The following is a 26,318-nucleotide window of genomic DNA, read 5'->3' as shown; positions in this document are numbered from 1 at the left end:
TATTTCAGTGGCCACGTATACAAGTGCCACGATATTTCAGTGGCCACGTATACAAGTGCCACGATATTTCAGTGGCCACGTATACAAGTGCCACGATATTTCAGTGGCCACGTATACAAGTGCCACGATATTTCAGTGGCCACGTATACAAGTGCCACGTATACAAGTGCCACGTATATAAGTGCCACGTATTTCACGTAAATGCCACGATATTTCAGTGCCACGATATTTCAAAGACGTGGCACTGACATATCGTGGCACTGACATATCGTGGCACTGACATATCGTGGCACTGACATATCGTGGCACTGAAATACGCGGCACTGAAATACGCGGCACTGAAATACGTGGCACTGAAATACGTGGCACTATGACTGTCAGAAAATGTTCATTAAACGGTTAGGGGTGAGTTTAGGGGTAGGGTTAGGGTTTGGATCCCTTTATCACCTTGATGGTGGTGGGTGACTTTTCAGTGTGTGTTCTGTTTTTTTTCTATAAAAACGCATGCGTTTTTTACGCAAACAAACGCGTTGAGATCGGATGCCATGTCGCGTTTGGAGAGCCCCTGATGTGCCTAAACAGTGAAAACTCCCCAATTCTAACTGAAACCCTAACCCCAACCCTAACCGTAGCCCTAACCCTAGCGCTACTTTCACACTAGCGTTTTTTTGCATACGTCGCAATGCGTCGTTTTGGCGAAAAAACGCATCCTGCAAAGTCATCTGCAGGATGCGTTTTTTCCCCATAGACTAACATTAGCGACGTATTGACACACGTCGCAAGTGTCGTGCGACAGTTGCGTCGTGTTGTGGCGGACCGCCGGCAGCAAAAAACGTTACATGTAACTTTTTTTGTGCCGACGGTCCACCATTTCCGACCGCGCATGCGCGGCTGGAACTCCGCCCCCACCTCCCCACACCTCACAATGGGGCAGCAGATGCGTGGAAAAACAGCATCCGCTGCCCCCGTTGTGCGGCGCTTGCACAGTATGCGTCGGTATGTCGGGCCGACGCAGCGCGACGGCCCCGTACCGACGCTAGTGTGAAAGTAGCCCAACGGGAAAATGGAAATAAATATATTTTTTTAAATTTTATTATTTTTCCCTAACTAAGGGGGTGATGAAGGGGGATTTGATTTACTTTTATAGCGTTTTTTGGGCGGATTTTTATGGTTGGCAGCCATCACACACTAAAAGATGCTTTTTATTGCAAAAAATAGTTTTTGCGTCACCTCATTTTGAGAGCTATAATTTTTCCATATTTTGGTCCACAGAGTCATGTGAGGTCTTGTTTTTTGCAGGACGAGTTGACGTTTTTATTGGTAACATTTTCGGGTACATGACATTTTTTGATCGCTTTTTATTCTGATTTTTGGGGGGCGGAATGAACAAAAACCAGCAATTCCTGAAATTCTTTTAGGGGGGCGTTTATACCGTTCCGCGTTTGGTAAAAAGGATAAAGCAGTTTTATTCTTCGGGTCAGTACAATTACAGCGATAACTCATTTATGTAATTTTTTTATGTTTTGGCGCTTTTACACAATAAAAACTATTTTATATAAAAAAATAATTGTTTTTGCATCGCTTTATTCTGAGAGCTATAACTTTTTTATTTTTCTGCTGATGATGCTGTATGGTGGCTTTTTTTTTGCGGGACAAGATGACGTTTTCAGCGGTACCATGGTTATTTATATCCGTCTTTTTGATCGCGTGTTATTCCACTTTTTGTTTGGCGGTATGAGAATAAAGCGTTGTTTTTTGCCTCGTTTTTTTTTTTTTTTTTACGGTGTTCACTGAAGGGGTTAACTAGTGATATAGTTTTATAGGTGGGGTCGTTTCAGACGCGGCGATACCAAATATGTGTACTTTTATTGTGTGATTTTTTTTTTAATTTAGATAAAGAAATGTATTTATTGGAATATTTTTTTTTTTTTTTCTTTATTTAGGAATTTTATTTTTTATTTATTTATTTATTTTTTTTTTACACATGTGGAAATTTTTTTTTTTTTTTACTTTTTTACTTTGTCCCAGGAGGGGACATCACAGATCGGTGATCTGACAGTGTGCACAGCACTCTGTCAGATCACCGATCTGACAGGCACATTGCAGAGGCTTGCCGGCGCCTGCTATGAGGAATTCTCAGCAGACGCCGGCAAGCAGGGTCATCTCATGACCCGGAAGGAGTCCCGCGGCCATCTTGGATCCGGGGACTCCTTCCAGGTCACCGGAGCAGCGCGATCTCATCGCGCTGCTCCGGTGTGAGAGCGCAGGGAGCCCCCGTCCCTGCGCGATCCCCCTCTATGCCGCTGTCACTATTGACAGCGGCATCAGAGGGGTTAAATGCCCACGATCGGCAACAGCGCCGATCGTGGGCATTGCTGCGGGGTGTCAGCTGTCATATACAGCTGACACCCGCACCCGATCACCGCGGCGCTCAGCGTGAGACCGCGGTGATCGGGGTGCCGTACTAGTACTGCGGCTGGCACTAATGCAGTGCCGGCAGCGCAGTACTAGTACGGCGCATGTCGCGAAGGGGTTAACGAGTCTTGCAATATGACTTGGAATAAAAGCCAAATCAGAATCTCAATTCGCAGACACGGGGTTTCGGGCTACTGCCCTTTGTCAGTGCAAAGTATGATAATGGATTTGGCTAGATGAGAGACTCTGGACCGAGGTTTAAGAGGTAAAGTTTCGCTACTTCCAACAGGTGGTGCTATAGCGTTCAAGTCCTCTCTCTCTTTGAAGAGGCAATTTTCATATTAAATCTCCCAGAGGAGCATTGCACAGCAAATAAGCCTCCTTACCTTGACATGACAGGGCTGGTGTGTCACTCCACATTCTTATATAAATGCTTTTTACACGTATGACATTGCCAAGTGTAAATGGGGCCTCTGAGTTATTAGAGCTAAAGCAAACTCCCTGCCATCGTCTCCAATATGTAAGAACACCAAGCGTCTTCTGTCTCATCCTGCTCCGTGCCCAGAACGGTTTACTCCTCCATAGGACACTTCGCTTTGCTCATTCTCAGCAGAATATACCAGCTCACGCTCCCAGTCTTACCTTGGTGTTGACTTCCTGGCTGAAGGCCGCCTTCTGTAGTTCAAAAGCCCGTTTGGAATCTGCCATTTTCGTATCAGATACATATTTGACATCAAGCATCTCTTTCTTGCACAGGGCTTCCTGTCAGGGAAATGAAACAACAAATTAAATTATGCCGCAGGATGTAAAAGCTACATATAGTATTCTAAGCACTTAAAATCCTCTGGTGGATTACATACCCTAATGCCTGCATCGCGCTCCGCTTCTGCAACGCCAATGTCTGCATCCCTCTGAACAGCAGCTGTCTGAGTCTTACCCAGGGAGCTTAAATACTCAACCTTGTCATACACATCCTGCAGGACAAAGCGTGAATTATTGGAATTACATGGGCTACGAGATATATGGTAATGCAAGTGCAAAACAAGACGAACAACATTCATTGCAAAGATAACAAAAGGTCAGAATCTCTGCAGGCGACGCGCCTTCTTCAGTGTCATTTATGGCAATACTGAATCATAAGCAAATAAGGTGAATGCACTTCTGATTTTCATGGGCAATTAAAAAAAAGGGAAATAAACCAAAAGTGCCTAGAGGGTGACTAATTAGGTAAATCATTAAAATTTCATTTACAAAACAGTTTTCTTAGACGCTCACCTTGATGGTAAAGCTTAGGATTTCAATACCCATGCGGCCGACATCAGGGGCTGCAACTTCTCGAACCAGCTTTGCAAATTGATCTCTGTCCTGATAAATCTGCTCCACCGTTAGTGTACCTGGAGGAAAAGACGCCCATTATAGACGGATGGTAGCATATATCAGAGATGCCATAAGGAACAGAACACACACACACACACACACACACACACACACAGTATATTATATACTATATATATTCAGAGGTTTTCAATGGGGTTCAGGTCTGGAGATTGGGCTGGCCATGGCAGGGATTTGATGTGGTGGTCCTTCATCCACACCTTGATTGACCTAGCTGTGTGGCATGGCGCATTGTCCTGATGGAAAAACCAGTCCTCAGAGTTGGGGAACATTGCCTGAGGCGAAGGAATCAACTGTTTTTTTCAGGATAACCTTTTATGCAGCTTGATTCATACGTCCTTCGCAAAGAACAACCCGCCCAATTCCAGCCTTGCTGAAGCATCCCCAGATCATCACCTGGTCATCTAATGGTTAGACGGAGACCTGGAGAGGCGTACAAGCCGCAATGTCTTGCACCCACTGTGAAATTTGGTGGAGGATTGGTGATAATCTGGGGATGCTTCAGCAAGGCTGGAATTGGGCAGGTTGTTCTTTGCGAAGGACGTATGAATCAAGCCGCATACAAGGTTATCCTGGAAAAACCGTTGACTCCTTCTGCTCAGGCAATGTTCCCCAACTCTGAGGACTGGTTTTTCCAGCGGGACAATGCGCCATGCCACACAGCTAGGTCAATCAAGGTGTGGATGAAGGACCACCACATCAAATCCCTGTAATTTTATCACAGTAATCCACGATAGAAAAAAAAAAAAAAAAGCATTTATTTACCGAGAATTGATCGCAAGTGGCCCTCTAAGGTTTGCAGGACAACATTTTTAATCTCATTGACATTTTTTCCAAGAAACTGCTCACTGGCCACAGCTAGAAGTTCACGCTCAGTCATGATTTTCACCTAAAAGAAATAAATAAAATTTATATATATATTACATAAAAATACATATAAGAATTAAAACAGCATAAGATTAGACAAACTAAAACATGATATGAAATAATAAAACATGTACAAGAATGCATCAAGATGTGCTCAGCGTATGCTTTTTGAAGCTTTCTGAGGGGCGATGTACACAGAGACAAAATATATACAAATCGATCTTCTCTGCAGCAATCAAAATATTGAAGATTTCTACTTTGTAAAAGCCTAAAAACACAAAACGTAACCCATTTTAGAAAATACATAACGCTTGAACACAACTCCACATTGCAGAAAAATGTCAAGTTGCCATATATTCTGCACATAGGTTGCCCATCTGCAGGATCTGGTGGCCACAGAACGTTTATAGACGGCCATCGCTGCCTGAAGGTTTGGGTTGTTCCCTTGTACTGGTTGCATGGCAGGGATTTTTGGGTAAATAGGCTATATTACAAGATTGCTCCTTATACAGGACAACAGAGTGAGGTTTTGCATACATTTTAATTTTTGGAGGCATTATTAATCCACACGATAAGCAATAACCTTCTGACCAATGTGGTTTCCCTGCGGTCAGACCCCACTGAAACGAAGAGCAGGGTTCTGAAATCGCCCAATGGACTAAAGTGGTACCCGCGCACGCAAGCATTGCTCCATTCATTGTCTATGGGACTGCGGGAGAAATCTCAGCATGGTCCTATGCCATCTCAGGAAGTGGCATAAACAATCTATCGTGGTGTACAAGCGCAGCCAATGCTCCATTCCATTGGGGAATTTCAAAGTTCCATTTTCAGAAGGGTGGGAGTTATTCCCTAGCCTGTTAATTGGTCATAGCTTTCAATGCTGGAATTAGCCCTTTACTTTGGACAAGGTATGTAAAAGCACCACTTGTCCTGACTAGCTTCTTCTCTACAACACTACCAGTCAAAGAAACTTTTGGGAATGTCCAGGAGGATGGCTTGCTGGACAATGATGTTGCTACTGTAATAAAATGTATATTATGCATGCTTTTATTCTTGAAATGTTCTTCTCTTTAAATGTATGCCAGCTATAGACTAGCTACAATTATTTAAAGGAAACCTGTCACCATGAGAATGCATCCAATCTTCAGGCCCCATGTTATAGAGCAGATTCCAATATAGTTGTGAGAAAGGATTCAGTATAACCTGTGACTTATTTAATCCTCTGCTATTTCTGGAATTTTTTTGTCCAGTGGGCGGGCCTATAAGTGACTGACAGCCATCTATCTATGCACTCTTCTAAATGGAAAGCTGTCAGTCAATGATATTACAGTCCAGTGGGCTGCCCCATCAGTGACTGACAGCTTTCCATTTATGAGAGTGCATAGATAGATGGCTGTCAGTCACTTATAGGCCCGCCCACTGGACAAAAAATTCCAGAGGATTAAATCGTTAAGTCACAAGTTATAGTGAATCTTTTCTCATAAAACTACATATCAATCCGCTCAGCTCCCCCAGATCTACAGTATAACATGGGCCCCGCAGATTGCATGCCATTTTCATGTTGACAGGTTCCCTTTAAAAGGACATAGCTGTTGTGACAAAAATACCAAAATTAAAAAAATAAAAAAATAAAAAAAAAAAAGGGTAGAGGGTTGCCTGGCACTGCGCTCTTCCACCCGGAGAGGTGAGCGGCACGGATGAGGTTGCGGCTGCCCATTTCAAAGGAATCTTTCATGTGTCCTGGCAGGTATGTGTAACATGTAGGATTATTGTAATATTTTATTTCACACCAGTCTTTTGGCAACGTCAAGAAATGTGGGGCGTGAAATTATGGAATCTGCCTTTATCACCGATCATAATTTTCTCGGGTTGATTCTCCATCTTGGTGTCTCTTTATGTAGTGCGTCACATAATGCGGTGACAATGTCAGGCTTCATAAAGTGGGATTGGTAACCAATTCCTTTCCTTCATACAGTGGAAGCGGTTTCCCTGCTATAATTTATCCAATGACAGTCTGTGGGAAAAAACCTATGGCTTAATCATTGCAGCTCTCCTCTAGATGCAGAGCTGCCAGACAACCCCCTTAAGTACCTCTTCAGATAAAAAATGCACATAGTAAATTGCAAGTAGATAAAATAAGTGTATAAAGTGTACAATGCACACACATATACATACAAATAATATATTTATTATCACACAATATGCGCAGAACACCAGAGTGTATAAAAATTATATATATATATATATATATTACATATACACACTCGTTAAATGACGGTGACACATGAACAATGACAATACAGTTACATACACCAATTCTGGTAAAAGAGACATCATTTCTTCATTAGACTGCAAATCTGTGCATTTACTAATAGACAATTTAGGACAGGTAGAGACTGTTCATTTCTACATGAATGTTCGTAAAAATTTGCACTTTCTAAAGAAAAGAACAAAGAAAAAAAAAAAAAAAAACCTCACCGATCAAACAATCCATTGAGAAAACTTATTTAAACAACAAGAAGGCTTCATGCACACAATCCGGGTTTTAAGGATCTACAATTCGACACCTTAAGTTCCCATGCTGTGCATACACCTGATTTCAAATAAAATGACTGAGGTTTTTTTTTCTGTCCCACACTGCAGTACAGAAAATGTGCCATGTTCCACCATATGCTATTACTACAAGGGTAAGAATAGGCTCAATGGGAAAATACAGCGCTACACAGAGGCACGATATATAGTGGGACCCCGGGGATTTAGGGTTCTGTAATACTAAACAGTGTGTGTGTGCACGAGAGCCAAGATCAACTTTTACAAGACAAATAGCCAGATACACAAAAGAGAAAGGAGTCCATTTGGGAACATGAACTTGTGCCTTCTCAAAACTGAATCTGAACTGGTTTTAAATACAACGGGGACCCCAGGCCATTTTCTTTATGTAATTATTTATTTAATGAGCGATTGTAAAAGGAAACTTCCCGCTATTCCTAGGCGCCAGATGCTGACTACAACTGACATGGTCTCGCTGATTGCAGAGAGCCCTGCCAAGGATGATGACCGGTGTATTCAGCGCCCTGCGCCTGGGAACAGCGCTAACTGTACTACTTTACCCAGCCCCCGGAGCATTCCATTCCAGTACATGTCACACAGATGACAAACTGAGGTAATCCATGTGTGGGAAGTACTGTAAGAAAAAAAAAGGACATGTCCATGTGTGGGTCACACGGACAGGTGTGCAGCTCATAGGTTTAAATGGGTGCACGTGAGTAAGTGTCTCCAGTATGTATGAAATGGTCACTACATGTATCGGAGACACCGCCGTGTGAAGGGGGCCTAAGAGAAGGCAAACCATCCACAATTAAGCATATTTTTTTTAAACTAAGCTTCAAAATAGATGAAAAGATTTTTTTTTTTTGCAAACAAGAGGTAAAGTAACATAAGATCAAGGTAGCATTTTGTTCTATATTATTCTCTTGGCAACATCAAGAAATGTGGAGCGTTGAATTAATAAAACCTGCCTTTATCTCTGAATGCCACTTTCTCCTGCCCTGCACAGGGGGCATCAGAGGGGTTTTTGTGCTACATTTTACCAATGAGTCTTTTGGGAAAATGGTTTGTCGTTTTAGCTTTCAGCAGTCTGAAAGGTTTTTTTTGTACCAGTATGTGACCGTGAGATTTACAAATGTAGGGGGGAAAAAAACAAAACAAAAAACCAATGGAACATCTGGCGAATGTAGACTATGCACCAGCACATGTCCCCATACCCTCAATGCTTTCTTATATTCCTAAACTATAAAAAAGGTATAGTATATAGTAATAGGATTTGTTATTTGCAGCTTTATTCTGCATAGATTTTTGTGCTTATAGGTAATCTGTCAGCTCTCTTGACAGATGTACTTTAGTATTACTTCAATTCCTCTTGAAATAATACTGGACAGTTTTTTAGAGTTCTGCATTGTACTGTTCTTGTTATTCTTTTAAGAAAAGTAGTAGAAAATTAGTAACTTGTCTTGACATGTCCTTTTAGCATGGTCAGACTATGGAAATGGTATTTAAAGTGGTTGTCCAGACTTGGGCTACGCTCTGCGCTGTGAGGATTCTCCAGCGTCGGGTGTGTGATCGCAAGTATAAGATTTGCATATGTGCAGTCACATGCCGACTAGATGGTCGCGGCCTTGGTCAATGCTAGTGTATTGAATGAGGCTGGAGAAGTCTAGTTGAATTGTGGCTGGAAGAATGCAAATCACATGCTTGCAGGCACATGGCCACAGCAACTTAGCTACAAAGTGACTGACAACAAAGCTATAGATCAGTTGCCAAGTGCTAAGGTACGGTACAGTGTATTGGGGAAAAAACAAAACAAAACAAAATAACCCTAACCACTGCTCAGCATACAAAATATATTTTGGACAATTGTATGCTTTCAAATTGGTGAGAGCAGTTTTCTATTCCAACATGTCTCCCAGAGCATAAAGCAAGGGCCAGGAGGGTATGGTTGGGGTAGCATGGTGTGGAAAAACTTGACCGGCCACACAGTCTCCACTACAACCTCATCTAACATTTGGGATAAACTAGAAAGGAGACTGAGCAGGCCAGTGTCTGACCTCACAAATGATCCTCTGGATAAATGAGCAAAAACCCCCATATACTCACTCCTTAAGGTTGTGTAAACCTTTCCCAGAAGAGTGCAGGCTGTTAAAGCTGAAAAGGTGGCAACATCTCAACATTAAAGGCTATGAAATGGGATGTCATAAAACCTGCAGAAAGTGAGTGCATGTCCCATTACTTCTCTCTTTATAGGGAATGTATACGATGTGATTGATCCGAGGATGACCAACCAGTTTGACCTCCCTTTAATTGGGAGCCCGACTCAGCCCATTCCCTAGTAGTCGGTAGCTTAGATGGACTGACGCCGATGACCACACAATGGTGGCGAGTGTTAGGAATGTGTCATCAATGCTAAAATTTCTTGGATATCGAAGGTATACGACAACGGACGTTGTGCTTCTTGTTCAAACCAAATAAACGACATGCGGGAGCTAAACACTAGGCATGCCGAATTCCAACACGCCTGATACTCATTTCCTCCTCTTGCAATCTGCTCCAATTCTTGATTTTACCAGGAGACTGGAAGTTCACAAACCCAGAAAGTTTAAAAACAATTTTAACTGGAAAAATACAATGTAATGCAGCTAGAAACCATTCCCGTGGACGATCAGTTAATGCTTTGTTTTGGCCAAGAGAATATTCCTCTTCGTTTTGACCACATGATGTGCCATGGAGAGCCTTATACACTAAATAGTTAGACAGGAGATGGCAACATACTTGGTCTAGATAATAACAGTATTCCAATTATGCTTTCCTTTTTAGCACAGTATATGCTACGAATATTCTCGGAGAGTCTGTAAACACAGACCTGACCCGCCAACTTGTCATGGCATCAGTAGGCATCCATTCCTGGAGACATGCATTTTCCAAAGTGTCGTGCTGCGAGTTACAGTACCTGGGCCACACCAGTGACAGTTAAAGCTACGCCCTCGGCCGTCTCTACGTCGTCACACTTGGGCTGCAACGTCATTATCTCTAGGGAAATCCTGCCAAAAAAGGTAAAACATTTGCACATTTTCCAGTTTGCCAACATCAACTTTACACTTCCTTCACATCTCCTTCCCCCTTCTAGTCCACAGTCACAGTGTGCGCAATGCTCAGCTCAGACTGGGACACAAAACCGGTCCTTTTGTAAAATTTAATACACCAGCACCAAACTAAGTAATTGGAGAGGTAAGAGGAGCTTTGTGGGCCTAGACAATGATTAGCCATGTATATTAAATGCCTTCAACCCATTTGATGCCTCCGGTGAAGTAAGTGGGCCAGAGACCATGTGAATAAGTTTAGTTGAAAGTCCCAAGTATATGTGACGGACCCAGATAGGAAAGAAAAGTGGTTGAGAATGTTCGGGATTTTCCATAACTGGTTAACAAACACAAAAGTATAAGCTAATAGGACACAAGTATGAAAACCAGGTGGAATTCACAATAACCGGAAATTATTGTTTCCTGTATGTGGGCAACATGATCTGGTGAAATTAATAAAAGTCTGGTCAGGGACAAAGTTACATGTGCATAGTGAATATAAAAGGGAAGGAGTCCTCAGAAAAATAACATGTACAGTATAAAGCTAGACATAAATAATCCAAACGGATAAGAGAAGTAATATATATATTTATTATCTTGCATTTTCACACTGATCACTAAGCCGAATACTAAACTCACACTTCCTGTTCTCTGCAAGAGGCCACATGGACCTAGTGAATACGGTAAGTCTCGGGAGTTTATCATTATCCCTAGATCAGTTTTCTAGAATTAAAAAAAAAAAAAAAGAATAAAAAAGTAAAAAATATTTTTTTTACGCAAGCCCAATTCACAGTATAATGTGTGCTTTTTTTTTCTGGCGCACACACAGCAATAGATGCATCTAACATAATAAAAGGCTTATGACACGGTGAAATGTACTCTTCATTAAGACCGGTATAAAGAACACCAGGTCTTAATAAAATCCACCCACTGGCTTTCTATAGAAGAACTTTCATGCTCTGATCTGGGCAGAGGTCATTGTGAAGGAAGGTGGTGATCTGTGACAGCAGCTATTCTGAATGGTGAATCCTGTGTCATTTACTGTATATAGAGATATCATCTATCAATCATTGTGATCCTTATCTGTGATGATAATGACACTGCTGAAAAGTCATCAGTACAAAACATGAAGTATGAATCTAGTATGAGACCTAGAAGCCAGTGGGAAAATTGTAGATTTCTGAGATAAACCGCATAACATAATAAACCAATTCAAACAATAGATCACTTTCTGAAGACCATTCTCTTTATGGGGGTTTTCCAGCAGTTACTGATGGGGATGCAGCGCTTCAGACTTGGGGTGATCAGCGTATTACCAGACTGGAGGAAAACATGATCAGGAAGTTAAGATTTAAAGGACTAATCCCAGCATTCGTATGTATCGGGGTGAGGGCAGTGTGTGAGACAGATACCTGTCAGCCAAACGAGGACTTGATTTCCTATGTGTATGGGCACCTTAAGACCTGTGATTGATAAATCTATGATAATTCAGAATAAAATCAGATACGGTCTGGTTATTGGCAACGTTTCGCTTTTAATAAACTCTTTGGTTTACTAGAGCTTCACATTACGTTCAAAGGTGACTGCTGGCTGGACACCAATGGGGGAAGTGACCGTGGGAAGGAAAGTTGAAAGCGTACACCTGGGAAGAAGAGTATGTATTAGGGGTTAGTGCGGAGTCCTCTTGATGGAGTTTCTGCTTATAATAAAAAAAGAGATCAAGAAACCGAGGAGCAGAATTAGGAAGCTGGAAGTTTATTACCTGTGCAACCCCTGTTACGTACAGAGGGACCCCCTCCGATGTCTCAATATTCTCGCAGCGACATAGGATGGTCATTACCTCCAATGACAGTCTGAGCAGCGTTAAATGAGGGCAGAGGATAGCAAATACACACAGCAGTTACCAGAGAGCAACACACAAACCAGATACACCAAAAAGGTAAAAAAAAAGAGGGTGGTAGTGTGGTTAGTGTCAGTCTGCTGCCGCACAGGCAGCCATGCACGGTGTCCGACAGGAGCAGGAAAGTGTGTTATCGCAGGAGCGGCACCAACATACACCCAATGGTCACTAGTGGTGTCACACCAATATGTACAGGAGGGGCTGAAGTGGTCATAATTTACCTAAGTGATATCTCCTACACTTATTGCCATTGGTTTACCTGCAGGCTTTACACTGTGCTTGGACTCTACCCTATGTGTGAGTGTTGGGAAATATACCTGATTTTTTTAATTATGGATTTTTGTTTTGCTTAAATCAATGGTTTGTTTGCTGTATGAGGATTAGTTTATTGGGGAATTAGAAGCTTAAAGGGCCACTGTCACCCCCTCCAGCCGTTATAAACTAAAAGAGCCACCTTGTGCAGCAGTAATGCTGCATTCTAACAAGGTGGCTCTTTTAGTTTTTGGTACAAGTATTCCCAAAATAAAGCATTTTGAAACTTATTCAAAATACCTGTCTTTAGCCAGGGAGGCGGGTCCTCACGCCCCAGCTTGAACCGCTACTCTGCCGTCACTCAAATCTTCAGGGGCTTTTGGCGCCGCCCCGCCAGCGCTGTTTACGCTTCAAAACCGGCGCCTGCGCTGTGTTTAAGCTCTGGCCGTCTGACGTCCCAGCCAGGCTTGCAGACTGCGCCTGTGTGACCACCCTGCTACTGAATCCCCGCCCCGCAGTGTGTTATGCATTATGCACAGTGCGGGGCTGGGATTCCTAGGCACGGCACAGGCGCAGTCCGGAACCTGCCCCAGGCAGAAGAGCACAGCGCAGGCGCCGGATTTCAGAGGTAAACATCGCTGAGGGGGCGGCGACCAGCGCCCCAGAAGAGATGACTGACGGCAGTTGGGCGCTTCAAAGAGTGGGGTTCAGACCTGCCTCCCTGGATAACGACAGGTATTTTGGATAAGTTTCAAAACGCTTTATTTTGGGAATACTTGAACCAAAAACTAAAAGAGCCACCTTGTTAGAATGCAGCATTACTGCTGCACAAGGTGGCTCTTTTAGTTTATAACGGCTGGAGGGGGTGACATTGTCCCTTTAAACTGACAGAAGAGATATATTTATAAAAAAAAAAAAAAAAAAAAAAAAAAAGGGCTCCGGGCAGGTTTCATTTCAACATGCTTGATCTTTCCATGGTCTTCGGAGACAAGCCACCCCCAGAAGTGTCAGATAGCGTTTTTCCCCCTCTCCCACTGGCAACTGCTGGAAATACATGGCCAGCCTCCGATCCACCAGTCACCGGTCTTATCTACTAAGCCAATTATGAAATATCAGACAATAATAGCCATTGTTTTAATGTAAAAGTTTATTGCAGGGAAGACCCTTTTGGCTTTATTTCCATGGTGTTTTTTTTTTTGCATAAAGTTGAGGTTAACGTGACTACTGCAAGAATTGGGAGTCATAGGGAAATGCTGAACCCTGGACAAGATGACAACACAAAGCTTCAGGTATCACAAGTGGTCAGGGACTGATGGTTCCCAAGAGAATCATACTGCTGATGCTGATTCATAGTGCCACCAAAATGGAGATGAAAGATATCTACAGGGGAAATGGTCAAACTTAGAACTTGACATAACACTTGTTCTGTGCTAAAGAGGCCGTTAAGCCATTAATGCAATTGACGTAACATTGTGCGATTGCAAGGGTGATCGCGTGGCGCTAAACTCCGGCCACACATATCTGATACTGGCAATTTTACGCAGCCGACATCTGTGTTGTCCAACAGCAGCGGCCAGAGCAGAGCGGAGCTCTGATAATTGCAGTTAATTAGTGATGAGGGAACATGCTCTGATAAGGTGTTATCTGAGCATGCTCGTGTGCTTACAGAGTGTCTCCAGCATGCTCTAAAATGATGTTCAAGTACCAGCTGCTGCATGTCTCAGGGCTGTTTAGTAGGCAATCACTGCATGTGTTGCCGCTGTCTAACAGCACCAAAACACCAAAACATGCAGCCGCAGGGACTAACATATTGAGCACGCCCTGGATACTAGGATAACATGATATCCAAGCATGTTCGCTCATCACTACTGTTAACCAATTAAAGGGTCACAAACTCGGACAGCAGCATTTAAATGGCACGGTTGCCAGTGTTGTGCACAGCGGCTCCCATCGGGTATCTGTGACGAGATTGCAGAGCTCCTATGAGTTATCATGGCAGACAGGGGCTTGCTGAAGGCTCCAGTCACAGCCATCTAAATACTCCTGTGAAGCTCAGCCACAGCCTAGTTTAGTTCAGCCTTCAGTACAGGTATTGGGTGGTCCTTTACGGACTAATTGAAAAAGCCTCTAATAGATGGATTTAGAAAAAACAATTATACTGCCTTAGGCTTCATTGCTTTTAACCCTCAGTGCGGACCGCCTGATGTCTGTGCTGCTCCTAACTAGGCAGCGTCCTGCTCCTGCTGCTCGGCCACCATCCTCAGTGCCGAAGAGCACATCATAGAATATCTTACAGCCAAGAGCAATAAGCAGGACACTGCCTCCTGATGGTCCATGCTGCGGGAGAACATAACAAATCTCGTATAAAGTTATTAAAAAGCAACTATACTGCAAAGGCCTGCCCTAGAATCTTTTTGCTTTTGAAAAATGAGAAAATAATAAAAAATAAATTATATACTATATTATATATAGGCAAGTGTGCTACAATTGTACTGACCTGGTAGATAACACCGGAAGGTCATTTTTTTTTTTTTTAAATCAAAAGATAAATGTCGTAAAAACAAAATCCATAAACCAATGGTGGAACGGCATTTCTTTTCACCATTTCATTCTACTTGGAACCTCCCTGCTTTCAGTAAATTGGATGAATGAATGGTGGAATTCAAAACTACAACTAGTCTTATAAAAAAAAAAACAACAAAAGTAATCAAAAACCCCCCAAAAAAACCCAGATCTTTGTACGGCTAGGTTGACAGTAATTTGAAAGCGTTATGGGTCTTGGAAGAAGGGGGATGAAAAAAAATGAATGGGTAAAAATGAAAGTTTTCTGTGGAGACCAGGGATTAAGTTATACACAGTGCCTTGAACACAGTATTCATACCCCATGAGCTTTTCTTCATGCATTTTTTGGGATGTGATGTACCAACAAAGTAGCATTATTTATGAGGTATAAAGGAAATTATACAAGGTTTTCAAAATATTTAAAAAATAGAAATCTGAAAATAGTGGCGTGCATTTGTGGCCTAACCCCCAAATAAAACCCTGAGTGACCAATTTCCTCCTTAAGTCACATAATATTGTGGCCTAACCCCCAAATAAAACCCTGAGTGACCAATTTCCTCCTTAAGTCACATAATTAGTAAGATGAGTCCACCTGTGTGTAATTTATTCTCAGTATAACTACAGCTGTTCTGTGAAGGCCTCGGAAGTTTGTTGAGTACTGTTCAATCCATCATCCAAAATGGATGGAGTATGGTACAATTGCAAACCTACCAAGACGTGGCCGTCCATCTAAATGGATATCCAAAAGGAAGGAGAGCACTAATTAGAGAAGCACCCAAGAGGCCCATGGTCACTCTGGAGGAGCTGCAGAGATCCACAGCTCAGGAGGGAGAATCTGTCCACAGGACAACCAATAGCCATATAATCCACAAATCTGGCCTTTAATGAAGAGTGGCAAGAAGAAAGCCATATTTGCAAGCAACCATAAGAGGTCCAGTTTGCAGTGTGCTCTGGTCAGATGAGACCAAAGGAGAACTTTTTTGGCTAAATGCAAAACGCTATGTGTGGCTGAAAACTAACACTGCACAATCACCCTGAAAACACCATTCACAGCGTCATACATGATGGTGGCTACATCATGCTGCTGGGATGCTTTTCTTCAGCATGGAAAGGGAAGCAGGTCAGAGTCTATGGGAAGATGACTAGAGCTAAATACAGGGCAATGTGGATGGAGGAAAACCGGTAAAAGGCTTCAAAAGACTTTACACTGGGTCATAGGTTCATCTTCCAGCAGGATAATGACCCTAAACATGCTGCCAGAGTTACAATGGATGGTTTAGATCAAAGTATATTCATGTGTGTGAATCACTTAGTCACAGTCCAAACCTAAATACCATTGAGAATCTGTGGCAAGACCTGAAAATTGCTGTTCATAGTCGTTCTCCATCCTATCTCACTGTTAGAGCTAGTTTGCAAATAAGAATGGGCAAAAATCTCAGCCTTTAGATGTGCAAAGCTGGTACGGACATACCCCAAAATATGTGCAGCAGTAACTGCAGAGAAAGGTGGTCCTAAAAAGTAATGACTCAGGGGGCTGAATACAAATGCACGTCACAATTTGCAAATGTACAATTTTTTTTAAAACATTTAAAATTACACTTCACAAATACTACTTTGTGTTGGTATCACCTAAAATACATTTAAGTTTGTGGGTGCAACATGAAAAAAAGATGGAAGAGTTCATGGAGTATGAATACCTTTTCAAAGCACTGCTTTGTTCTACCATAGATGTAAAAAAGACAAATAGATCTAATGCGGCTAAGCAAAAATTTACATAACTGAACACTAGCAGGAGATTACAAGAGGGGTTCCTCCTACTACTTTTGCTCCCAGCTCAGTCTGAGAACATGCAGAAAGAGGTGGGGTTTTTTTAAATCTCTTTTCACTTGGTGTTGGTGAGGCTGTTGGTGCAAGCTGCTTTGTTTTTAATACTCCTGGTATTTGGATTTGACAAAACTTTACTGATAGAGTCACATCGGTTTTTGATGGGCTTCCACCACGAAAATGCACTAAACTGCATGAGCATATTTTACCTGTGAATTTTCCACATCTAATGCAAGTCTACGAGAAAAGTTTGCACATATAACTTGGCATACCTGCAAGAGAAATTGTCATTTTGTGGATTTGAAACACGCACCGCAGGTCAGTTTACGCCGAGTTAAGAAGAAAAGCACAATGGGCAGGAGATTTCTATAAATCCCATCCACTTTGCTGGAGCTGTAAGACGTTACGTTTTTGGTGCAATGTCAAACGCCCCAAAACATTATTGGGTTATTGGGGGCACACAGGCTTAAGGTTAGGGAGCCACCGAGGGTCACCGTGACGTGGGAGTAGGCTTCACACAGTCTGATCGGAATGTTAAGTCAAGAACCTCGTGTTCAGTTTTGTACATTTTTCTTAGATGCAAGAGATCAACGTGACACGCTTTGGATGTGCGGTCCATGACTTTCTATAACTGTGGTATATTGCATAATTATGTTTTTAGTGGTGGATTAAACATTGTATTGTAAAAAAAAAAAAAAAAAGTCTGAACTTTCACTTTAATTAGGTTTATCGTAAATAAAAAAAATACTTTAAAAGCATTTTGTATGCAAGAATGGATACAAAGGTAACACCTGCTCGACTGTTAACGGCATCTATGTGTATCATCTAAAAACAAATATAAATCAGGTTAATATTAATGGGAAGTGATCGGAATGAGCAGGTAAAGAAGAAGTCGGTACACAGGTTTGATGCTGGTGAATTCAATGAATACAACGTGTTTTATGTTAAAGAAAATTAATAGATAGCAAAGGAATGGGTCAGCTAACTAAAAGCACTGTCCCCCATGTGACTGTGTTGGTGAAAAACTTTTGACACCATTGCAGTCTTCATATTGTGCTCCCAGACACAGATTGGTGGCATTACTGGTCAGATTCTGCTCCCCCCAATTCTGCAATGAGAACTGGGACATAAAGACTTTATGGTGGGTCCAGAATGACTGGACAGTCTCTTTAAAAAGGATATCCGGTACTTTAGAATAAAAAGGTATGTAGCCGCTAACAGATGCAACTACCTGCCTGTTATACCTGGCGCCGGTCACTTACCGCTCCTGCCAGAGATTCAGCTACTCCCATTCAAACAGAGCAGCAGTTTCTCTCCCCATTTACAGAGCGGGATTAATGGTGTCATGCTGATTGACAGCTGGATTCTGCTGCCTAATTGGGGGAACCGCCTGTCAGTCAGCATGACACCAGTAGTCCCGCCATGTGAGTAGGAAGAGACAGGGAGTAGCTGAATCGCTGGCAGGAGCGGTCAATGACCGGCGCTGGGAACAACAGACAGGCAGTTGCATCTGTTCGCAACTACATGCTTTTTTTTTCTTTTTTAAAGTCCCTGATATCTCTTCAAGAACCCACTTTCCATCTGAGGCTTCCATCCGATTTATTAACACAAGTTACTTCAACATAATGTTGGCAATTACTATTTGGTCAAGCAAACAAGCAAGTAAGGGGGCATGCTGGGGTCTGGGGCAGACGGATGATTTCATTCGATGAGTGGTTATCAGTGATATCTGATGGCAGCACAGCTTCCTCAATATGAATCGTATAAAGGGGGTAACACGCAATGCTCCGACCACCTGGAACCTCTCTACATTCTCCGATCATCCCTAAACAACGTATGACCTTGGCAATGGGGAAGGAGAAAGAGCTTCTGTGGAGATATTAATTTATGGCCTATTAAGGCAAAACAGTAATTGGAGAAGGAACATTTTTTCCCAACTGTCAACCAAATTAAAAAGGCAATCGCCCAATGAATGAGCAAAATGCCCTTTTGGCGGGTACATAAACATTGGCGTTTTCAGCAGCACATGGAGTTAAATACAGTATTGCTAATAAAGTGATAAAGGACACAGAACGATCATATTAGCGATCGTTCTGTGCTCATCACTATTTCACCAGCCTGTGTAAACAGGCCAATAAAGGAGCTTGTATATAGCTAATCAGCGGTAGTTTAACAGCCTGCATCAACCTACAGAACTGGGCCATTATTATGGGATATATGAAGTGCAGGTGAACCTTGGCTTATATTAGGACCTACATACTGTATATCAATCAGCGAATTGGCAGCACTCTCCTATAATGTGTATTTAGGGTCAGCGTCCATTGTGTGTAGGTGGTGGTCATCTGAGGGTTGTGAGCAGAGTACAAATATGACTGAGGACAGAAGCTAGACTACCAGGTATCACAGTGAAGCGGGATATGATTTCACAACATGCGGGGAAACATGAAAAGCAGATAGACCATAAATGCTTAAAGTAGCACTCCAGGATTCTTTTCTTTTTTTTTTCTTCACACATGTAATGGTAACTCACCAGCAATATTACAGCTTTGTAATTTATCGCCATCTGAGCTCAGTTACATTGTGACCCTTTAATTATGGGCAGCTAGGACATGTGATTTTCCTTCTGGTGCACGCACTCCTGTGAGATAAGAGATCAGTCTCTGACCTCCTGTAAGCCACAGGGTGACATCATCCCTTCCCCACTTGGCTCCAGCCTTCTTCCCTTGCTTTTCACAGACACTGCTGAAAATATAATTTCTGCTTTCTATAAGATAGCAGCAGTGATATTAGATGAGTCTATACAATGATTAGCAGCAGAGCTATAAAACTCACCCACATTAATATCTAGAAGTGATGTGCTCAGATTCTCCAATCGATTCCTACTATGATATGAAGATTCAACTTGTATGCCTCTTCTGTTTGTAAAAGTTGACAGAGAGGAATCTATCACAAGTAGGAGGCAGGGGAGGAAGGCTGAAGCTGAATTTCATAACATCAACCAAGACCCTACAGAGTCAGCAGATAACAATTCTACGTCACCGATTGATCACGAATGCCCTCAAAATAGGACTCATGGCAGGGTAAGTGCCATGTTTTGAGAGTCTGTCCCCCTCCGAAATGCCAGAGGCATCATGGAAAAATGTAGGCTCATATGGTTTCACTGATGTAACTACTGTATTAGACGGAACCAACTTGACAGAAAACTCCAATTGTGCTTCAACTAAAACACTTATACACCAGCCACATAAGGGAGCCTCTATATTATTCTGTATTAGCATATGGTGCACTAAGTAGGTAAAAAAAACATTGCTGGAGTGCTACTTTAAACATGGAAATATCCTTCAGTGTTTAGAGATTCCACTTAAGGCTATACCGTGAATTTTGATTCAAAAGCCATAAAATATATGACTCAATACTAGCAGTGCTCTATAGGCTGCTTTCACACAACATACTGCAGTGCCCGATTGTGGTATACCCCAGGAGAGCTCCAGGTATATTAGACTTATCTACAGGCCCCCACCAAAGGTGACTGTTCTTCAGGCCTCTGTCAGACAGGTGTACACTGTCGTACCTTTTCTGCTATACAGAGAGCAGACAGTTGGGCTATTCTATACAAAAGCATTCTTCATTTAATGTTTTAATTATTTTTTTAAAGGGGAGTCTATAGGCAAAGTACGCCACCGCGACATCGTCAGAATAATCACTCCCTCTCTTTCCAAGGTATACCACTAGTCAGGCACAGCTAGCAACGTTCTTAAAAGGGGAAAACTTGTCAAATATCTTCTGGTATATAGAAATGAGCTGTGAAAAGATTAAAAGGGGTATGCCCATCTCGTACATTAAAGGAATAACCACTGGATATACCACAAATGTAATATAGAAGTGGACCCCACATCAATGGTGCCCCATCATGTGCCACTGCCAGTGGAGAGGTGGTAGGAATACTGATACAATGAATGAGATTCCAACCACCTAAACTAACAATGGAGGGCGTCATGGGTCTATTCTCAAAATAGATACCATTGAAAAGCCATGGATGGCACCCACATTTACTAAATATTTATAGCACATCCAGTGGGTACGCAAGATGAGAATATCGCCCTAATATTGATTTTTTTCAGAAAACTAGAATTGATTTGAATGGTCCAGAGAGGACAATATTTTGGAGATTCTCAGGGCAGTGGAAAAGTGATTATTGGGCGACAATCACAACCATATTCACAAGACATAAGCACAGGAGATAACTCGGACCAGTTTTTCCCCTTAAAACAAATAAATCAGCCAAAGTATATTTGATTTTGTTCAAAATGTGAAAAAGTATGTTATATATAAAAAAAAAAAAAGTAAAAATAAATGTGAAATATAAAGTGGAAAAACAACATAGCATGCAGTGTCTTTATTCAATGAAAAATACAAATAAAAGAAAGGTGTAATATTTCTTTTTAACAAATAAGATACCGTATTTATTGTCCATCAGGGCATGGTTGCCCAATCATAGACTATTAGGGCAGTTGTAAGATACTCAATAAGACAAACTAGAGGTCAACTAAATATCGCACAAAAGGGTGCGATGTTCCCATCATATCCATAGTGCCAAAAAGTTTTTCTTAAAATGTCACAAAAGGAAATTAAACATATGTCTGCCATCAGGACAGTGTAGCACTGGTATATCTGCAGCCTTAACCTGTACCAGTACCACCTCTTTCTCTAGGGACAAAAGTATGCCCAGTGTGTGTATCTTGTCATACAAGGACACTAGGACAGAGAGAGAGTGGGGAGCACAGACCCTTGGTAAAGAGATCTTAAAGACAAAATGTTTAAAAGTCTGGTCTTAGTAAGAGCACTTTATTTCTTACAACGCATTTCCTTGAAATGAAGTGTACGAAATCTTACACCTTTAAAATCACAAACCAAACCTCTAGATGATCACTGCACTGTGTGGGCCTGCATGCAAGAGACCACCGTATATCATTTCAGAGCTAAAATGAGGGCACTGACCTTTGGGTGTCGGATACACACCACCACGCCCAGGCCCATCCACCATACATATACTGTTTAGTATCGGAGCCACAACAGCCGCCTGCAGAGAAAGATAGAGCAGAAAGAGAGAATTAAAACAATTGTAGCAAAAAAAAAAAAAAAATAATAATATATCCAAAATTACATTACGTTAAGTTGTTTTTTTTTTTTTTTGTTTTTTTTTTATATTTTAAGTGTACATTTTTTTTTTGTGGGAAAAAAAAAGGAAGTGATAGTTCCTGGGAACCTTGAGAACATCAGATTACCAGATACTCCTGGGATGCCATCCAAGTGCACTCCGATGTTCCAACACACCAGTAGACTTGTATGTGTGTGTGCGACCCAATTCTCGGATGTAATGCCAGAATGCGGAGATTGTTCTCTCATACCGAATCGGCATGAGAAAATAATCGCAGAGCTGAGCTGCCCTATAGTATAATACTGGGCCTGAGTGCTATGCAAGGTATTATCGCATAGCACTCAGTCATGTTATACACCGTGTGACTCTGGCCTAAAACTTGCAATTCAGTCTGACATGAGCTGCTCCTCACTGCTCTCCCCACCAGTCTGGGATAATACATCACACACCAGTGGTCAGCTCCCCCTATGAGTAAAAGGCCAGTCATGATTTGACTTGTATTTTTGACCAGATTTCCCCATTGTAGGTTTCATCTCTAATATTCAGTTGTCTCTGAGCTAGTGTGTGAAGCTTTGCTGCTATGAGGCTTCCCATACACAGTACAGATATTCGGGATTTCCGCTATGTTGGTTTTCATTAGCCACAAATCTTGAAGCAGAATTAGCTTGTAGGGCATTATATAGCAGTACTGATCTTAGTAGGTCATAAGTGGAGAAAGACACATATTACTCCAATAAGATATTACAAATACTGATTCTTGCAGTGGTGTAAAGTCTACAATAATTTGTCCACCTCTAGACATACTAAGAAGAAAAAACGTCATCCATCTTCTTGGTCAACAGATGGTTGTAAGCAGAGGCGTAGCTAGGGTTTTGGTTCAAGGGGAGGGGGCAGCAAAATGTCCGCTGGGCCCGTAACCAGGCAACCTTGATAACAACTATGGTGGCATATCCCAATAGTGGATGTAGGAGAACCTCAGCAGATGACGGCGCGGTTAAAAAAAAAAAAAAAAAAAAAGGTACTACTCACCAGTTCTCTCTCCCTCGTTCTCCCGCTGCTCCGAGCACCCGCTGCTCCGAGCACCCGCTCATGTCAGCATTGTGGGTGCCATGTACTGATGTAATCGCGCCAGTGTTTGCGTCAGTGACGTCAGATGAAGAGGGGGAATGATGGGAGAGGGTCTCATCATGGTTTTCAACTGTATCGGCATCCAGCCGATACAGTTGAACTTGCGATGATGGGCCTCCCTTCCACCCTGTCCAAAGGCCCAATAGCGGATGGGTGGCGTGCTGTGCACGCAGATACAGTTGCAGTAGTATAGCTCTGGGTGGGCCCCTCAGAGCGCGGGACCCTCTGCTCCCTTGGTAGCTATACTGGTTGTAAGCATGGTAAAGTAAATGTATAAATTATGTATTACAAAGTATTAAGCCGAAAGACCCACAATGTATAAATTAAATCTAAGTTCAGAACATTATTTTTTTTTTTTTTTAATGAACAAAATAAAGATCACAAGTTTTCTTGCGCTACAGAAAAGTTTAATTTAATTGCAATGGATCATTAGTAACAATCCAAAAGCACTTTGTACATTTCAGCTAATGGCGTGTTTTCTAAAACTAAATGCCAAATGTAATTTAAGAAGCAACAGAATGGACAAAGATGGATGAGAGCGTTACCCCGCAGAGGACAACAATCACCACCATCCTGCACGGAGTCACACAAGATCTTTAGAAGAGAGGACCATCTTCCGTAATTAAAGGGAACCCGTGAGCTTCCCCAGAATCCCCCCAAAAGGTCATGAATTTATTGATTCTTTTATACCCATCCTATTCCTAACAAGCCCATTTTATTGTCTTACAGATTACTGTATATGCCAAAAATCTATTTTATAGCTGCAGTGGTGATGTGCTAATTAGTGTGTGACTAGTCATGAGTAGTGTTGAGCATTCCGATACCGCAAGTATCGGGTATCGGCCGATACTTGCGGGTATCGGAATTCCGATACCGAGATCCGATACTTTTGTGGTATCGGGTATCGGTATCGAAACAACATTAATGTAAAAATGTGTAAAAGAGAGAATTAAAATAAAAAATATTGCTATACTCACCTCTCCGACGCAGCCTGCACCTTACCGAGGGAAGCGGCAGCGTTTTTTGTTTAAAATTCGCGCGTTTACTTCCTTACGTGAAGTCCCGGCTTGTGATTGGTCGCGTGCCGCCCATGTGGCGGCGACGCAACCAATCACAGCAAGCTGTGACGTAATTTCAGGTCATTCAGTATTTTAAAATTACGCTCCGGCTTTGTGATTGGTTGCGTCGCAGTCACATGGGCGACGCAACCAATCACAGCAAGCCGTGACGTAATTTCAGGTCCTTAAGGATTTTAAAATTACGTCCCGGCTTTGTGATTGGTTGCGTCGCAGTCACATGGGCGACGCAACCAATCACAAGCCGTGGCGTCACGGGAGGCTGGACACGCGCGCATTTTAAAATGCGCGCGTGTCCAGCCTCCCGTGACGTCCCGGCTTGTGATCGGTTGCGTCGCGGTCAACCAATCACAAGCCGGGAGGCTGGACACGCGCGCATTTTAAAATGCGCGCGTGTCCAGCCTCCCGTGACGTCACGCCTTGTGATTGGTTGCGTCGCCCATGTGACTGCGACGCAACCAATCACAAAGCCGGGACGTAATTTTAAAATACTGAATGACCTGAAATTACGTCACGGCTTGCTGTGATTGGTTGCGTCGCCGCCACATGGGCGGCACGCGACCAATCACAAGCCGGGACTTCACGTAAGGAAAGAAAAGCGCGAATTTTAAGCAAACAACGCTGCCGGTTCCCTCGCTGAGGTTCAGGCTGCGTCGGAGAGGTGAGTATAGCAATATTTTTTATTTTAATTCTTTCTTTTACACATTAATATGGATCCCAGGGCCTGAAGGAGAGTTTCCTCTCCTTCAGACCCTGAGAACCATCAGGGATACCGTCCGATACTTGAGTCCCATTGACTTGTATTGGTATCGGGTATCTGTATCGGATTGGATCCGATACTTTGCCGGTATCGGTCGATACTTTCCGATACCGATACTTTCAAGTATCGGACGGTATCGCTCAACACTAGTCATGAGGGCTATGTTTTCCCCAGACTAATCATTCCACTAAATACATTATCAATCCCCTGTGGGCGAGTAACATGAGAGGAGAGTCACCGCTGACTCTTGCACATCTCTGCCTCCCTGATGTTGTGCCGTAAGCCAGGTGTATGTACCCCAGCTGCATCGCCCAGGTAAGCGCCACTGGCGTAGGGGACACAGCCAGCTGTGAGGTATGCGGAGCCCGCAGGAACGGTTGGCTGAGTCCTGCAGGGCCATTGCCTTCCTGGACATGTGCAGTGTGTACACCCGGCTTATATTGGACTGTCAGAGGTGCAGAGACGTGCAAACAGTCGCGATGATGCCACTCTCAGCTTACACTCATCAATCATCGATCATCGATTTCTCCAGCGATGCTCTAGGAGTGCTGAACGCTTATGGAGGAAAACTCGCACACCAGGAGACTTCATACACTTCAAATTTATGTTAAGGACCTATAACTCTGCCCTTCACCTTGCCAAACAGTCCTACTGTCCCACCTCTTCCGACAAGCCTACAACCTGCAGTAACCACCGATCAACCAACCGCTGCACGATCAGCTCTATCCTCACCTACTGTATTCTCACCCATCCCTTGTAGATTGTGAGCCTTCGCGGGCAGGGTCCTCTCTCCTCCTGTACCAGTTATGACTTGTATTGTTTAAGATTATTGTACTTGTTTTTATTATGTATACCCCTCCTCACATGTAAAGCGCCATGGAATAAATGGCGCTATAACAATAAATAATAATAATACTACACCACCCTGATCTCCTCACTATCCAACAACCCCAAGAAACTTTTTAACACCTTTTACTCCCTCCTCAGGCCAAAAGCACAAGACCCTATCACAGACATTTGTGCTGATGACCTGGCCTCCCACTTTATAGAGAAAATAGACAATATCCGTCAGGAAATCCGCTCCCAGACACCAAGTGCAATAACTCCCATCCCTCTCTGCATCTCCCCTGGCTCACTCTCCACATTCGATCCCATCACAGAAGAAGTCTCCAAGCTCCTCTCCTCTTCTCGTCCGACTACATGCACCACCGATCCCATTCCCTCACACCTCCTCCAGTCTCTCTCTCCAGTCGTCACAACTCGCCTAACTACAATTTTTAATCTCTCCCTTACCTCTGGCATTTTTCCCTCCTCCTTCAAACACTCATTACTTCATTACTAAAAAAAC

General features: G+C 42.7%; 1 protein-coding gene across 4 annotated transcripts in view; it reads right to left on the bottom strand.

Moving 5' to 3' along the window:
- Positions 1-26,318, bottom strand: part of LOC143815259 (flotillin-2) — a 73,589-nt gene that overhangs the window by 19,538 nt on the left and 27,733 nt on the right. For 3 of the 4 annotated variants that reach the window (XR_013223708.1, XM_077294320.1, XM_077294322.1), the window contains exons 2-7: positions 21,847-21,928; positions 10,181-10,271; positions 4,576-4,699; positions 3,691-3,809; positions 3,276-3,389; positions 3,058-3,177 (exon numbers count right to left, since the gene is read on the bottom strand). Coding sequence is in view for 3 of the 4 variants with exons in the window: in XM_077294320.1 (XP_077150435.1) it covers positions 3,058-3,177; positions 3,276-3,389; positions 3,691-3,809; positions 4,576-4,699; positions 10,181-10,271; positions 21,847-21,928 (650 nt within the window). In the remaining variant the exon portion in view is untranslated. Of the gene's footprint in view, positions 1-3,057; positions 3,178-3,275; positions 3,390-3,690; positions 3,810-4,575; positions 4,700-10,180; positions 10,272-12,072; positions 12,164-21,846; positions 21,929-26,318 lie in introns of all 4 variants that reach the window. The other variant, XM_077294321.1, reaches the window with a different exon arrangement.

The sequence above is a fragment of the Ranitomeya variabilis genome, chromosome 3, assembly GCF_051348905.1.
Source record: "Ranitomeya variabilis isolate aRanVar5 chromosome 3, aRanVar5.hap1, whole genome shotgun sequence".
In the NCBI taxonomy this organism is placed as follows: Eukaryota; Metazoa; Chordata; class Amphibia; order Anura; family Dendrobatidae; genus Ranitomeya; species Ranitomeya variabilis.
This window is presented reverse-complemented; position numbering and strand designations above follow the sequence as displayed.